This window comes from Aulostomus chinensis, chromosome 7, assembly GCF_037954235.1.
Source record: "Aulostomus chinensis isolate RoL2024-O1b breed Wild chromosome 7, RoL_Achi_v1.0, whole genome shotgun sequence".
NCBI classification, from domain to species: Eukaryota; Metazoa; Chordata; class Actinopteri; order Syngnathiformes; family Aulostomidae; genus Aulostomus; species Aulostomus chinensis.
Window position 1 is genome coordinate 11,178,908 of NC_141326.1, and position 17,567 is coordinate 11,196,474.

Consider the following 17,567-nt stretch of genomic DNA (forward strand, 5'->3'; position numbering starts at 1 on the left):
TACTCGACAGTTCTCAATCTTGCTGCTTGTTTTGATTGGCAGGTGCTTCTGAAGCCCAGCTGTAGCAGAGCAAACATCCATACCACAAGAAGTATGGCAGGGGTGGGCAACCATGTGCCATGGAGAGCCGCGTGTATGCAGGTTTTCCTTCCAACCAAACACTTTAACAGGTGATTCCACTGATTAACACTCTTCTGTGGCTCAAGGTGTGTTAATCAGTGGAATCACCTGTTAAAGTGTTTGGTTGGAAGGAAAACCTGCATACACACGGCTCTCCATGGCACATGGTTGCCCACCCCTGAAGTATGGCATCCTTTGAATATTTTGTATATAAAGAAGTATTCATTCAAAATATAAAAAAACAAGGGAACGATCCCTTATCTTTGCATTAAATGTAATAAATAAATATGATATATATTTATTGTTTCCGATTTTTCTATTGTTTACGATGGATCAGCGGTCATTTACACTTTTGTACACTGTCCAAAATACGCTGATCCAAATTTTTCCGGAGGTTCCAAATTTGACATTTTTGCTTCATTGCCTCGCCCTATCTGGTAAAATCAGAATTTTCAAGTAAGGCTGAAAGATTTAGAAGATCTAATTGTGATTATCCTGACCGACGTTTTAGTTGTGATCTGATTCACAGTATCAGACAGACTCATCATTCATGTATCATCGTTCACATTTTAATTCAAGGCGATATTGAAACGCTGGTGGGATTTTTCCAGGTTCGTCACTGCACAAAGACAGTTTCTCAGAATGTGGTTTACAGGCTGGGATGTCCATGCAGCACCTCAAGACTGATTTTTTAGCTCAGTTCAATTTATGACTCACTCTTGCATTGAGGTGTGCATGCAACAGTGTGTGTGTTGACTCCAACTTTACTCTTGCACCATCACTGTGGTCAGTACCCTTCCATCAACTCTACCTTACTGTAGCAGGTGAAAGTAGTTGGCAAGATAATATTGCTCATTGTATTTATATTTCCAAACTATCATGGTTGAGCTGTGGCGAGAGGGATAGCAGCTGATAGAAACTGTGCACAAGCACGAGTGCCCCCTGCTGCTGATTGGCTTTGTGTGTGTGTGTGTGTGTGTATATATATATATATATATATATATATTTACACACACACACACACTCCGAACAGAAAGGTAGTTGAAGAAATCTCAGGTTTTCATCAATTCCAACATCAATGCACAGTCAGACCCCCAAAACAACCAACCAACAAAAAAACCCAAACGTGTTCACAAGTATCAACATCGAAATTTTCAAAATAAAGGAATTGGAATAAATTCTAATTCAATTTATTTCTTTATATCTTATTTAAAAGGGACAGTGAATACTAGTGAACATCAGTATAAACGCCTCTGTAAATATACCACAGTTAGCAGAAATGCTAATCCATATCCGTGAATTGTTTTTTGTTGATTTTTTTTTTGGTTTTTTTTTTAACACAGCCCAATATTGCTAAGCTTCATATTGTGACAGATATACTTTTAGTTCAGTATTGGCTTCTGAATATTTGATATTGAAAGGATCGAGAGTCTCTGAGTTCATCAACAACAGCTGCTTGTTCAAGTACACCTACACTGGAGTATATATGTTAGGTCTGAAAAGGATGAGCAATTTTGCTTGTGTCTCTGTGTCATATGACACGTATTCTTGAAACTATGTGCAGCAACATGCTCTCTCAACACAGGTATTCGGAGCATCGCCTTAAACCAGCAGAAATGATTCATAGCTCAGTGTGAGTTTGTCCAGATTTTATGAATCTAACACCACCAAAGAGCTTAAAGGTTTCTAGTCGTGAGCTGGGTCATTTGGACTCATAAGAGCTGGATCTTCTGGGCCTTTCAACTCATTTTATTTCCGACCAAGTTCTCCCTCTTTTTCTGCTCTTTGAGGGCCTTTGTTGATCCATCTTCAAAACTTGTCTCCACTAGAGCCTAGAGACCCTGCCCACAGCCAAGCTACCTGATGCCATGATCTCTCTCTCTCTCATCACACGTGATTGGTTGTGCGCACGGCACGTAAAAGAAACTCTGACAGGAGCCTGCTCTCATCATTCCCTTAAATGCAACCATCACATACCACAGTTGCTGGCAGTGCTGGATTACTGAACGAGGTGTTCAATTTATGAGAAATTTTTATCCTGTTTCTTCTTCCGTCCATTCCAAGACCTGTGTCTTGCAGCACCACTTGATATCGGATTTAGCCTCTGAAGTCTTCGCCTCACCTTGAATATTAAAGAACAATGCAACTTTTCACTTGTCTTCAGTGTTAGCTGACATTAATGTCAGACACCTACAGAAATACCGTAATATCAAATGTGCAAAAGCACGCGACATTCATATTCTCATGCTACTTTACGTTAAACATAAAAAATATGTGATGCGATTGTCACACAGTAAACATGAACTTTGCACATGGGAAAAAAAAATGCTGTTGAATCTTTTGTTGTTTAATATCTGATGAAAATGTGAAATACAATATGACATGAGAAACTCGTCGAAATTCCATTTGGAAAAAAAGTGCAAGGGGCACGAGCTGTAGGATTATGTGTGAAACATTTGTGAAACCACTTTTACCTAAGTATAACCAATGAGGTCACAGATACAAATCCATTGAATATGTGAAACCCCTTAAATTGCATGTGAAACGCATGCACAGCTCTGTATCTAGAGTCAGTATTTGATACTTTGGTACTCTGGCTTCACTAACATTCTGGTGAAGTCAGTCACTTGTGAGTACTGCTGAATGTTTGTGTCAGAACTCACATGAAAATGTGATGAACATGACCTGCTTGGATGTCATCTGGGCTGGTTAGTTTTACAGCTTGAAAATCGTTTTTTTTGCTTCTTAGTTAGTTGCTGTTTTACGCTGATCGCTCTTTTGATTTGTTTGATTTTCTTGTCTTTTTTGTCAACCCAAAGTGAATGTTTGAAAATGTGCAGTAAGTGTTTGTGATATGTTACAATACGTGGTAACATAGCTTCCACATGTGCTCCATGTGGAAACATTTTCCATGTGCTGCACATGGTATAAAGTGCCAGCAGGTTTTCCACATGTGCTCTGTGTGGCACATTTTGTGGCGTATTTCCTGCATGCAGATACATGTTGAAAACACATGGATTTTTTTTGTATGGGGAATTCCCATTTCTCATCTGCTTGGATCATAATTGAACATGATTCGTCATCTGAAGCCCTTCTTGGAGTTTGTTTTTGGAGTCCTTCAGTCGTCGCAGGCAAGGAATCTTTGGAGTGTGTTTGTGTATAAATATATATACCAGTTGCTGAGGAGTGAGTCCTTTAGCCGTAGCAGCTGCATTCTTCCTGCAAGGCAGACGTGCGAAAGGTTATCTTGCCGAGTCAGAGGGGTGTTAATACTGGGAGGATGATCAAATGCTGCCTGCATCACTATTGGAGACATCACACCCTTTGTCTAAGTTTAGCCCTGTTTATGCACACCCTCAACTTGACATTTTCTCCTCAGCTTTCTGCCCAAGGCTATCTCTGAGATTTTATTCCGGTCTCATGTACAAACCCAGGTTAGAGAGAGAACTTCAATTACACGATAAGTCCGTGAATCTGATATGCAGTATTTTTGTGCAAATGAATTTAATCATACAAAGTGTCCCATCCCCCAGTCAGCATATCACCTAGCATCTGCTTGTGGTAGCTGGATAATTAGAATGGTAAGGCAGTAGGGATTTAGAAAATGTTTTCCTCATTAGTCAGGAATCAGGATCTGTGTTCACTCTGCTAATGATCCTGTGGAGATCAAGTCACTTTCCTCTCTTCCAGTCCCTTGCTCTTGCTTTCTAGGAAAGCCTGTCTCTCAGTCCAATAATGCTTTCTTCCTCACTTGATCTCATGTACCTCCTGTCTCTGCTTCGCTTCCCTCTGGCACATACACTTTGAGACATAACTTTAAGGGGGGTTTGCAAAAAGGAGTAAAGGGTTGCATCTGTGTGCCTTATCCTGGGGAACACGATCCTCTTTTCTCTTGACTGGGTAAAAGGAGACAAATAGCTGTAAAGAGATCTTAACAAGCCTTTCCACACCTTACTTCACCCTTTGACACAACAACCCCTGCACTTAAACACCCAGAGTTGTCCTGGACCAATATTGGCTTTGAGTTGGAAAGTTCCCTTTTCTTACAAAAGTGGCTGCCCTAAATTGGGGTTTGTAAGAAAAACCCTGTCATACTCAGTCGTCACCACACTAAACCAACCTTCAATGGTGGAATTACAAATGTGGAAAGAGTTACTCAAGTATAATAAATGTAAGCTTGCCTTGCACGATAAACACAATATAGCAGGTCAGATGTGTTCTAGGTCTACATCAGTGCCAGCTTCACCAAAGTTTACCCTATTATAGTGGAAAAGGCAATTGTTTGTACAGCACGGAACATATATGACATCACTCTTAGGTACAAAGACTCTTTGTGTTCACAGATGGGAGTTTCTCATGAATATGTTTTCCTCACCTAGTAGTTTAAGATATTGTACTGTTTTGTATGAACAAGGGAAATATTGAATTATCCCGCTCCATCAAAGAAACATAGGAGGTGATAGAAGATGCCATATCTGAGGTACTCATGTCAGACCGCAGCATCGTTATTAAGCACTTTGTCAGACGCATTTGGGAAGTGCTCTCTAGCAGGCTAATCCAATTTGCTAGATTGATTAGCAGTTAAAAGCCTTTCTTCCTCTGGTCAGAGCAATCTGCTCCAAATGCCGCCCAGTGGGCTAGCTTTAGCTTGGCTGGCCCAACGGATCTGTTGGTGCCAGGCTCACTTCCTGTGAAGGGTTTTACCGGGCGCGATCAATACATGCAGACTGCTAATTGGATGAGCATTGACACTAACATTTCTCTTCTTTCGTCTTTATGGTCCAGGGGATAAAAACTGAATAGATGTGTAGAGGGGAGTGTTCTGTCCGGTACAGAAATGTAATAGAACAGCGAAGTTTATGGGAACTCAGTGGGACATCTTCCCTACTTTTCGTACACAGACATTGAAATCATTCTTTCACCCCCAGCCATAGTTAACCCTGTTCTCCTCTCCCTCTCTGTCTCTGTCTCTCTCTCGCTCTCTCTCTCTCTCTCTCCCTCTCTCTCTCTCTCTTTACCTGTTGTGTTTCTCTTCTCCTCTGGTTCTTTTCAACTTGTCTGGACAGAATGACCAAGTGTGACGTGAAGAGTTACCTGGAGAAAATCTATAATGTCCCTGTGGGAGCAGTCCGCACCAGGATACAGTTTGGTGAGTGGCCCCACTAATTGGCAAAAGCTTACACAGTAGAGAGAGCACTGAATTGACAGGACTTGTGCGGTTGACACTACTTCATTAAGTATTTATTCTTTGTATAGATTCACTGATGATTATGGCTCTCGAGAGGTGTCTTGTCCTCCATAACTATCAGTATATCTATGATCGTTATGGAACCATTGATGTTTCCTGAAGAAAATAGTTATTAGAATTTCATTGAACAAAATAAACAATGTCGTAGATTTTATAATTTTTGCACACAAACAGATTTTTTTTGTCACAGTTCATCCCTGAGATTGAGCCTTGAATATGGAATATAAACGGCACTATTCATGTAGCTTTAGTTGGAGGTAAACACACAGATCTCTGCAAAATTGAAACAGAGGGGGAGAGGCAAAGCCTGAAAGTGATCTGTGAAAGACCAGAGGGATGATTTTTGTTTTAGGAAGCGTGAAGTTGAATTGATTTTGTTTTTGAGGCTGTCAGTGGTTAGTGGTGACTTGCATTTTCTTCTTGCAATGTATATGGTCTTCCCATTGACATGCAGCGGCAAAAGTGTTTTCCAGCAGCTAACTGCGGTAGTGGTTAGCGTGCCTGGGCCTCCTTTCTACCTAACACACACAGCTGCTTATCTGACAATCTGCTGCTACAGCACTCCAGCATCCAGATGTCCTAGGACAACCCATGCTCGCGCTACACAGACACATACTTTCACTTAAAACTTGCAGCCTCAGGGCCTGAAGTACTTAATCCTCTACGCACACATCCCAACCCTCCTACTCCATCGAGCCAAGGAGTGTTATATCATTCACCTAAAGTACTATTTTGCTTTAATAACAGCTTCAAAACCATTTTGTTATTACACTGATGGGTAGTGGGGAGAATAGTACCCCTTCCATTTCCGCTCTGTGCCCTGAACGCCTGTTCATACACAATCAACACCACGAGTTAATCCTGTAAGATCACCTATGAGAAGTGCGGCCCATGCACGACTGACCCAAACCATGATCTTTGGGCCTAATCCTTACCAGACTTTAGCCAGAGTGTTGACTCTTCCTAAAACATCACTATTTTTCAACAGTGGTTTATAATTTTTTGGAAGGAGGTTTGAATCTAAAGCTTGTGTACACAGGAAGACAGTAGCTTGGAATGTCATGAAATTAAGGGATTAGCAACAGTGTCAGGCAAAACAAATTTAAACCATACTATTGCTAGACAGGTGACACCAACATGGATCCCCAAAATGTTGTTACAGCTTATGACCCAACCACTGCTTTGGAAAGGGCTTGGATGTGCATGAGTTGTTTTCTGAGCTCTCTACTGCTCAAGGAATTGACAAATTCATTGAAGAACCTAGGGAAAGGAAATGTGGATGACATGAAGTTGGAGCGATGCTGAGGAAGAGAAGCCCCCTCTGTGCTGCACCTGAAGGGCCATGAGGAGCCCCTTATCCCTCTGGAGGAGAGACTGGGTTGGAGGAAGGAGGAAAGACGTGCCTGGATTAGCTTAGCCTACAGTGTGGAAGACCCATTAATGCTGTTTATTAGGGTTGTGTCATTAAAAGCTGGGGGAAAAGGAGAGCCCCTCAGGAGGGCGTATGGAAGGAAAGTGGTGAGTGGTGGGTGTAGCGGGGGATAGAGAAGAAAGGGGGTCTCTGGGCCCCGGTGATCCCGATGTGCGTCAGAGAAGGTATCCCTGTCTGTGTTAGGTGTTCCACTCCATTGGCAGCATGAAGACAGAAACAGGCATTGGAGAGTGAGGGGTGCAAACGACCCTTTCTTCCCTCCATGGGCAGCAGGGGTATTTTGGAAGGAGTTGCCATGGTTACCCCTCTGGCCTGGGATTTGTAATGTGATAGCTGGCTGCCAAACCGCAATCTCAAAGTGGGAGAAATAGTGCTTGCGTTTGCGAGTGTTCTATGAAAGCCCTGTCTGTGTGTCTGCATGTGTTAGGAAAGGATGACATGAATTAGGAGAAACACACTTTCTATCTTTTCAACTTGACCGTGTGTGTGTGTGTGTGTGTGTGTGTGTGTGTGTGTGTGTGTGTGTGTGTGTGTGTGTGTGTTTGTGTGTGTGTGTGTGTGCGCGCACATCAACTGGGTATCTGTTTTATTGTTTATGGGGAGACAGGTCAGTGTCTTGCGTTGCTCTTTCAAAGGTTGTAGCATTTCCCTGTGGATTTCCTCAGCAACCCAATCTCTCTCTCTCTCTCTCTCTCTCTCTCTCTCTCTCTCTCTCTCAAACATACACGCACGCACGCACACACACACACACACACACACGCACTTCATTACCTCTGTCTCCCACCCACACAGGGGCCTCCAGTTTGTCGGGGCGAGGGAGGGGGGTGTTTTACAACTCTGCTCAGGGCTTTCCCTGAGCAGTGGGCTGCCTGGCTAGTGATTACTAGCTACACGTACCAGACACACACAGACACACACATGCACACAAATTACTCACTGCAGCGGAATGTTTCTCTCGTTTTTCATGCTATAAACCGTTCCCATGGCAATGGCAGTTACTCTGAGGGCCTGTTGACTTGACCACCAGGGTCTCATTTGGATTAGAGTTCTAACAGTTCGAACAGTTTGATGCCCTGGTCATTATTCAATATTTATAGCCTAGTTTTTCTATCACTGCTTAAGATTTAGTTACCTATGTGAACCGCCACTCACTCTGATTTATATTTAGCTGTGCCAGAGAGAGCGACACAGACACACACACACACACACACACACACACACACACACACACACACACACACACACACACACACACACACACACTAAGCAGCTCCCTGAGTCCCCTGTCTTCCTTCCACTTGGTGAGGTCTGACAAGAGAGAGGATGATGTCATCATCATCTCCAGCTGGGGAAAAGGTTAACCTGCCCTCCCTGGTCAATAAGATCAGGCTCCACTTTTTCCATACGTGTACAAACTATGCAGACCCCTCTATTTGACAAAGAAATTAACAGGAAATCATCGTAACCTGTCTGTTATTCACATAGGAAAGAAACATTATTTGATAATTGCTGTGTAGCTAGATGCCACAATGTGCTTGAGTAATTTTGCTGACACTTTGTGTTAACACTGACAAACATAGAAAGCGGTGCCTTATATCGGCAATTGCCAATTAACGTTAAATTGATGACAGACCAAAGTAAGATTTGGCTGTGAGGTTTGTCGGGTGTCGGGTTTGTTTGCTCTGTACAAGTTGATACTCCTCAGAGATGGTTTGTGTTGTGCGGGCAGAAGTCCGTCTTAAGTTCCAGCAAAGCGATACACCTTCATTCTAGTAGATTATGTTTCATGACTGCCAGAGGCACATTCTCCCAATTCAACTTTCATTCATTTACCAAGATTTTCAGCTTATAAAGATAATGTGTTTGAAGCAGTAACCTATACAGTATGTAGCTCATCATAATTGAGTGTGTCAGATGATGTAGTCTATGGCTGTTTCATTTCAGTGTGTCAGATAAATATTTAATCACCATTTAGGTTGACATAATTGGGTCAGACTCTGTTCTGACAGATACTAAATATTTGACTTGTGTCAGGATCGGGGCCAAAAAAACTAAACAGGACATATTGTTTTAACAGTTCACAGATAAATGTAAAATAAATCATTGCAAAAATAATACTGAATAACACTGGTACAAAAACACCACTCACTATTTTGAAAGTCAAGTTACATCATCTTAAGTTTAAATCTTTGGAATAATATGCAACACTTCTTTCATACCATTCATCAATGTCATCATCATCAGTCTTATTCAGCTGTCTGCTGTCTCACATGATTGTTTCTTTCTCAGGTACCAACAAGAAGAGGAATCACCTGAACCAGAAGGTTAAGCGGCCTGACTATAAAGTAGCCTACGTTCAGCTGGTGAGAGGACACACACGCGCGCGCACACACACATGCACACGCACACACAGCCGCCTACTCCCTGTCTTTTCTGGTTTGTGTGTTGTTTGAAGTGTATTAGCTGGTCGACTCCTGTCCAGTACACAGTGGGAGGTGGAGACCTCACCACAATAACTTTCACTCTCTCTGTCACTAGCACCCAGCCCACTTTGTTTTTTGGGTCATTGTGGGGGCTGCATTATCAAACACAACAAAGAGGAGGATTGGGAATTTTGGGAGCCTTTAGCCTTCATCCCTTATCTGCTATTTTTGTACAGGGGAGATCAGTGAGTTGTTGTTGCCCCATGGAGCTCTCAGGGGCTGGTCCCCTTTGAAGGTGAGCTCTTAAACAGACACAAACAAAATGAACAGCGTGCATACACAAAAAGGCCCTTTCCTGTAATTTCAAAATGTTATTCTTTGTTCTCATTCAGGGTCTGAAATTAACACCTGCCAAATGTGGGTAAATTTTTTTTTTTTTTTTTGCTTGGCTTGCCTTGTCGGAGGACAGTCCGTTTTAATCAGAATAGTAAAGTAAAAAATAACTTTCATGATCACAGCCAAACAAAACTTGTGGAGGATTCAAGAATATCTGACCTCCAGCTCCAGCCCGGACCATTTATAGGCCCTGAACTGCAGATGCATGCCTCTTGGGGAGTGGACACACCGGCACCGTGAGTCAACCTGCGGCATTAAAACTTTGTAGCCCTGCAGGACATGTGACACCATCTACATTTGATAGGTGTAGTTGGGCCATTTCCTCTCAAAAACTAGATTAATTGTGCAGAAACAACACTTGTGTAATGCTGGCTGTAAACACGAGACTTTTTTGTTGTGTTCAGGTGCTCCGTGTAAATTCTAAAACCCAAATTGTTTTGTACTGAAAAATGTTGGAGAACTCACGGTGCATTCAGAGTCCTTGTACCATTCGAGAACATCTCGTCTGTCCCACAGCTTGACCTAGCATCTCTCTCGCAGCCCTGGGCTCTAACAGGTCCCGATGGCAACATGCCAGACTTCTGACAGAAAACACTGAGATATAATTATCATCTCATGTAGCTCTGCTTTCTTCGCATGTTTTTTAGGCTGCTTTTTGCGTAGTTGGGATGGTGTATGTGAAAGGGGACTCTACAGTAACAGTGGCGTGTCAGCTTTGGTGCCTTCACACCTGTGGTTGTGGTAGGTGAGCTTTGGGTCAGGAAGGCCTATCCCCTGGCCTATCCTCGGCGATGTTTGAAGTCTTTGAAATCAAACAAACCAGCCCCCAAAATGTCAAAAAAGTCGCCTTTGATGCAGATGTATTAAGCAAGGAGCCTTTGTGTTCCGCCTGCCATTTTGATCTTGCCCAGATAAATCAACAGCCGTGTAGACTGTTGTTTACGCTGCGCTGCCCACCCAACTGGGAGCCATCAATTCTGAAACGGATGAATAATGAAAATTGTCTAAACACGACAATTTGAAAGAGGATACATAATTGAAGCAGCCATGAATCTTTTAAAGGGGAGACTTCCTCCTGTCTGACACCAAGAGAGTGGCCTGTGATTTTGTGTGCTTCGGGAATTCCCAGCGGAGTCAGAAGTGATGCTTCTGTCTCACCAAATGCACACGACGATGATAGGTGTGATTATGCAGAACCGTACACATGAACATCTGTGACATGTGTGCATCATTCATGCATGCTGAGCCCTAGAGGATGTTTTTGCTTGAGTGTCATTCACTTTGTAGTTGCAATCATGTCGCGGTTTTCTGAAGTCATGCTCATTTGCCGGTGAGCGGCAGGCAGAAATGCTGAAATGCAGGCTGTTTTGTGCTTAAAATGTCTGGATGTAAAACCGAATATCCGGCCTATTTCTCTGGTAGTTTTTTTGGAAAAAACATGCTCTCACTCCCTTTCCTACCACACACACACACACACACACACACACACACACACACACACACACACACACACACACACACACATAAACGAACACACACACACAAATGCGCATGCACACATTGAGTGAGAGAGAGAGCGAGCCCCAGAAAACCCTCCTTTCTTTTGCAGCAGTGGGTACAAAACAAGATTGTTCCTAATTGACTCCACATGTGTTCTGTGGGTCGATGCTCACACCGCGGTCCCCCATTCTACCCTCATCCTTCCCTCTCCCCCTCCATCAGCTAATATTGCAGCTGTAATATGTTTGTCCCCCCCACCACCCCCCATTCCATACCACTGGTTTGTGGTTGTGGGGAGGCCTCCTGTTAGCGGGGTTCCGTGACGGCCATTTTCCTCAAGCTTAGGGGGGACCCCAGTATCTGGGGAAGCAATAGTGTCTGCATGTGTGAAATGTGCATTGTGGTGGGAAAGAGAGAGAGAGAGTGTGTGTGTGTGTGTGTGTGTGTGTGTGTGTGTGTGTGTGTTTGGGGGGCTGCAAGGGGTGAGTCGGAGAGTTGACTAAGGGCATGATGGAGTCATGCCAGAGCGGGGAGGTCCAGAGACGGGGCAAAGTTATCAGGGGGAGGGGGGAGAGAGTGTGTGTGTGTGTGTGTGGGGGGGGGGGGGGGGGGGGGGTTTCAGGCAGAGCGGAGGTGCTGGTCATGGTGGGCTGACAAAAACAGCGGGACAAAATGAAAAATCTCGAGTCTATCAGACTGTTTCAGGTCTGGCTGCACTTCAGTGGGACTGGTGGTCTTAAAGTCCCTGCTAAGGTTGACTCTCGGGTCTCTCGGGAACATTTTTCAAATATTCACTGTCACCTCCTCCCTGTTTTTGATGCCGGAAAGGGCTCATTTGGAAAAAAAATAATTTGACACCACTTTTTTTTACCAATGTTATTCGCTACTCATTTACAGGAGTCGGAATTAGATTTCTTCTCTGATTCATTGTGGCTTTCTTTTAAAAAAAAAAAAGTACTACAAATCGTTTGGTGTATATAATCCTCTTTTACATGGCCAAATGTTTATAATGTATGTCAGATCCCATGGTTTACCCTAATTCAGTTATGTTGACCCATCTCTCCACGGAAGTGCAAAACGCCACCATGTACAGTACAGTCTTCCTTTAAAAATCTGCAATATGGTGCTTTTCATCTGAGAGAAAGCCTTCGCTTGGAAATCTAGAAATTTGCTGTCTTTTTTTAGAGCTGCTATTTTCAGTCAGACATTTGCGATAAAGTACTCTCTACCTGGCATGCATAGTAAATGAAAGACTCTGGTGAGTTATTCTTTTGGAGTGGCAGCTAGCTTTCCAGCAAGCCTTGCTGGCCAGTGCAAGCAGCAGCAGCAGCAGCACTTCTGTGGCCTGTGAGATCTGAGAGTATGTTGAAAGCTCCCAGAGGGTGACGCTTTGAATATATGAATGGAGTGCCTAACCAGACCAAGAATTTCTGAATGATCCAGTTTAGTGTCCGTGTCAGGATGTTCTAAAAATAAAAGTGTCCAATCAGCAGATTTTTCTTAAAGCGTATCCCGCTCATCAGGTTTCCTTTCGAATGCATCGTTAATTTTAACCCAAATTTACAAAAAGTCGGCAAAGGAAAATGCAACGATATGCGTGGTTTCAGCCGTCATTGTGCAGTGAATGTTAGGGGCTTGTTAGTGACGATGACCACCAGGTGGCGTGCGAATTCTCTCTGCCACTGTGTACTCTTTACCACCAGCGATGTGACGTAACTAAATGCCTGCCAGTCAAATGTCAAACAAACACTGACAGAAATGAAGGAAAACAACAGTGGGATGGATGTAGAATCGATTTGGTCGGCGCGTGCGTCTTTAACACCTAATGTTACAGTCGTCTAAGAGGAAGTCTGCGAGCAGCCCTCAAGATCACCATTGAAGTTCATCAGAATTTAATTGCTTCAAATTTGTTCATTTATTTATGCAAATTTACCTTTAATGGTTACATTTAAGCTTTCTACCTCCTCGGAATGTAAATATTTTTGAAATATTTGTGGGATATCTGTGTTTGTGTGCAAGTAGAAGATGCAGTTAAAGAGCTGGATGGAAATGCACCTTTAGTCTGACAAGATTTAACAGGATTGGGGAAGAAGTTGCAGTGACGTAACTGCAGTTTTGTCACTGCAACGGAGAACATTTTCTTGACCTCAACTTGAAGAGGAGAAACGGCATGAGCTCACATACTTGTTAGTTAACTTTAAACTTTTAATTCAGTATTGGAACATCAACTGTATGGGCAGGGCACCATATCTGTGTTGGTGATGTGAAACGCCACCATATCTGTTATACCCCCCACCCAGGGCTCTTTCGTATCGTTTTAGGTACTCGTGTCTGGTGCTGCTCTCTACATTCAACTGCACCCCAAGTGGTGGAATAAATAAGTAATTTGTTTGCCTTTAAACAGACTTCACAATAGTTTGCTTGACGTCCGACTCTGCAACACCTCACTATTAACATGCCATGAGGGCATTTACAGCTTACAGTGTTTGGAGTTCTCGGGAACTGAGGGAGGTGCGGTTCCTATGTAGTAACCTGTTAAAGTGTAACTTGACTCTGCTGTTTGAAAATCTCCCTCAATTATTATATCTAATTAATTAATAAAATTGATCTATTGAGAGAGACTTTGGCTGCTGAGAGTAATTTGCACTCTGTGTGTTCTCAGTTCTCACCGGTGCTCCGTCGACACGAGAGGAGAAAATTAAATCAAATTGTAAGGCTCTGGACAGGATTTTTTCATTAATTTCATTTTGACATGTTCCAATGTAGGTCCTTTAAAAGGCATGTTGAACTGAATATACGTCTCATGTTGTATGACTTTACCCTCTCATGGACAAAATGTACAAATTACAAAATCATATTGGTCAAACCGCTGTCATATTTTTAGAAGGAATATTGTAAATGTCATTCATGGGAATTTTTGATATCTCTTAAAGGAAAGAATCTCAGGAATTTTCCACAAGTTGTTTACACAGGAGGTCAATAGGGGAGGGAAAGAAGTTTGTGTTGTTGGTGTGTTGGCCAGCGCACGGTACGTCCCGGCACCTGTGGGATGCTTGGAACCACTTAGCATCAAAACACCTGTTAACTGTTGCTTGACAGCTGGTATACACCTAAAGAAAGCACGCGGAGTTGAGCAGTCCGTGTGCATCATCAACAGCCATCTGAGCTGCTGGGAGTCTGTAAACACCGTTGTTAGTCTGTTCTTTGTGGGGTGTGGTTGCACAAATCCCACACAAACTCCAGTTCATCTGTATACAAATTCAGCCTTCATACAGTCAGAGAGGAGTCTGCATAAGAGTGAAAGTGTGTGAAAAGATAGGGAGAAATAAGTGTAAACTTTGTAACAGAAGGGAGAGGAGGCACACAGATGGTCCAAGGTGTTGTCACGAATTTGGGCATTAGGCGTCATGGAGTGAGCAACTAGTTGTTTTTACACACAGAAGAATGATGTCACTGTTTTCATAGTGGTCACGATCTCCACTTCCCGGGAAAGCCAAGACATGTGTATACACATCTGAATCGCTTTTGATTTAATTCAATTGCGCTGATGTTTCAGTGTGATAATTCAGTGAGGATTAAGTCATTTTTGTATGAAAGTCTTTGATACAAAAAAGTAATTCACCTCCCTTAGTTACAGCCATAAATATATTCAAGTTCCTCAATTGAATACTCCGGATTCACCGTCATACGTTTGCAGTGCTGGCACTCGTGTCACACACAAACGACTCTATTATTGTTTGTGTGTCTGAGTTTTCTTAAACCTTCTAAATACGGTAACATGGTTTCTTTTTGGGGCCCTGGTCGTTGACAACAATGCAGCCAACCATATGCACCAGCCAGGTTATGTGGTGCCTCAGAGCAATGTCCCGACAGCCACAGAACAAAACAAGATATGGGGTTGGACCAACAGTTGTAGAATAAGTGGTAGCTTCATTCAAATTGCTCATTTCCTGTGTTTCTTTCTGTCGCTTTCTCCATCCCCGCTTTTTCTGCGGGGAAGACATATCCCAAGCAAGTAGTTGGGAGCGAGATGGAGGGAGAGCCTGAGTGGCAAACATTGGATGGGTTGTGACACAGTTGAAACGGCAGTCTTGAGAGTGATTATGAGAGAGGGAAGAAGGGGCTAAGTGTTGCTCAGCTGTCTGTGTGACTGACACTAGATGGCAACGTTTTGCTGCACAGCCTGACTCACCTCCCTTCTTCTCATAACTGTTATTGACTCCTTGTTGCTTAACAATAGATCTCTTGGCTTGTGTGTATAGGTGTAACTGTGTATTTTGCCAGGCTGGTGCAGGATGGGGGGACTGCAAACCCCAATGAACCCCCCTTCTGATCTTTGATCTGAGCAAAGCCGTGGCTCCGTAGAGCTGGAGGTGCTGAATCAGGCTGCCAGGCCGAGGTGGAAATATTGCTTATCTGTGTGGAATTTTATTATTTTCAACTATTTGGATCATGATGGTTCCTGTTCTCCTTCCCTCCCTCTTCCTCCTTTTCACCTTGTCACGCAAACACAGACTTTCCTCACACAGCCTTGTCTGTCTGTCTGCCGCTCGGCTTCCTTCCCTTCCCGGTGCTGCCTCACCCTTGCTTATCACACCAATTAACATTTTTAACTTCTGCCACTTTCCCCCCATTGCTCTCTTCCCCTCTGTGTCTGTCTGGTTTCAGTGTGTTTTGGAGCGGACAGCAAGATTTCCACTTGGATTCAAATCTGCAGTCTGATCCTTACAGTTTTACAGGAGTCTGATCTTTACATTATAATGTTTCCGCTGCTCCTCAGCAGCCTATTATACAGTTGCAGTTTAGCATAGCTTCGTGTAGATATCAGTAAACAGCGCCTAACCCCACTATTCACAGGGAGGGCATCCACTTTTGTTGTTTCACCGGGTCCAACAACGATGCAACTGTCCGCGTTTGAGTACCTTCGGTAATTCTATCACTTTGCTTTGTCACCATTTAAAAAACAACCGATGATCAAATCAAGTGCAGCTCTGGGCCGCTAAAAAAGCGATCAAAGTATGCTTTTATGAATCATTTCATACCTGAGTAACGTGGCCTTGAATCAGTACCACTGTTGTTTCCAAGGTATTTCACAATAGGTATGGATGATGATTGACCACTCAAACACTGTTCTCCCACTTCCCCAACAAGGTCTGTATTGTTTGCATAGAATTAACGGGAGTATTAACTTCTGTGAGCAAGACTCAGTGACCAGTTTTAATGCCACTTTTAAAATGTTTTCGGTTAATTGTCCGACCCCAGCAGCTGCCGAAATCTAAATCTCAGTTCATCTCAGTTTGAATTACCACCCAATTATTTGTTCAGCCCAACTGTAACCTTTTTGATAATTAAAGCATTTATCATGCTTTTCATTCTTCTTGCATGGAATCATAACCAATGTTCACGTCCGAAGGTTCCTCCAAAATTTAGAGTAAGATTTAAAAAAAAAAAAAAATTGTGTGACTTGATTGAAACAACACTGATGATAGCGAAGGGCCAAACATTTTACAAAGGCTGATGTCCTGTTGTAAGTAATATTCCCAGACCGATAGACCGTAGCACTTAAGGAACAACAAAAGTCCTTCTTAACTCTGTGAATGCTGTAAAACCCTGACTTGGAAATCTCTAACCACAGATATTTTATCAAGTGCCACCCCATATCCCTCCCCCCAAAACTGCAAAAAATATGTCATTTTTTTCAACAATTTTATGAGGCGGAAATGTCCGTTATCTCTTTTTCCCAGGGTGCTGAAGCCAGTCTTTGCTTTGATAAATGTCATTAGTCAGCATTGTCGGCGTATAAAAGGAAGGAACAGGCTGATACACTAATTGGAACCCGCCTCATTTTCCTAGGTGTTTCTTGATTTGGAAAATTCTGTCTCAAGTAAAGTTAAGTGTGTGTGTGTGTGTGTGCGTGCGTGCGTGCGTGTGTGTTTGTGTGCAAGGCGAAGTGTTTGTGTATGGCAAAATGTGAGTGTACGTGTAGATTTCATAAGAGCTCAGTGGAGAGAGAACATGAATTATAGAGAGCAGAGCCGGTCTTAACCATCTGCTTTGGAATCTCACACGCAAACCTTTTTTTGAAAGGCGTCAGTCAAGGCTCTTTGTTAGGACTTATCTGACTTTTCCACATTAATTTCGGATAGTTTCTTTTCGACAAGGCCGTAATGACCTGACTGTTGTAGATGCATCACTCCAGCACGCGCTTTCTTCATAGAAAACAAAAGAAAGGTCAGCGGGACTGATGTATCAAAGCTTCAACGGTGCAGGAATTTAATGTAAAAACAAATGAGTAGAACGATGTGTCAGTTCCGCGGTGTCTTCATTCATTCATTCATTCATTCATTCTCTCTCCATCTCCTATTGTTGTCATCTATGGATCCTTACTTTATCTCTCAATGCTGCATCTTCTCTCATCTCCCTCATTTCCTCCCACATTTCCTCCAGG

At 43.0% G+C, this 17,567-nt stretch overlaps 1 protein-coding gene across 1 annotated transcript in view; it reads left to right on the forward strand.

The window, feature by feature from the left end:
- mrpl23 (mitochondrial ribosomal protein L23) overlaps nt 1-17,567 on the forward strand; it is a 43,791-nt gene that overhangs the window by 12,651 nt on the left and 13,573 nt on the right. The window contains exons 3-4 of the mRNA XM_086207708.1: nt 5,187-5,269; nt 9,090-9,163. Of these exons, the coding sequence (XP_086063834.1) occupies nt 5,187-5,269; nt 9,090-9,163 (157 nt within the window). The remainder of the gene's footprint in view (nt 1-5,186; nt 5,270-9,089; nt 9,164-17,567) is intronic.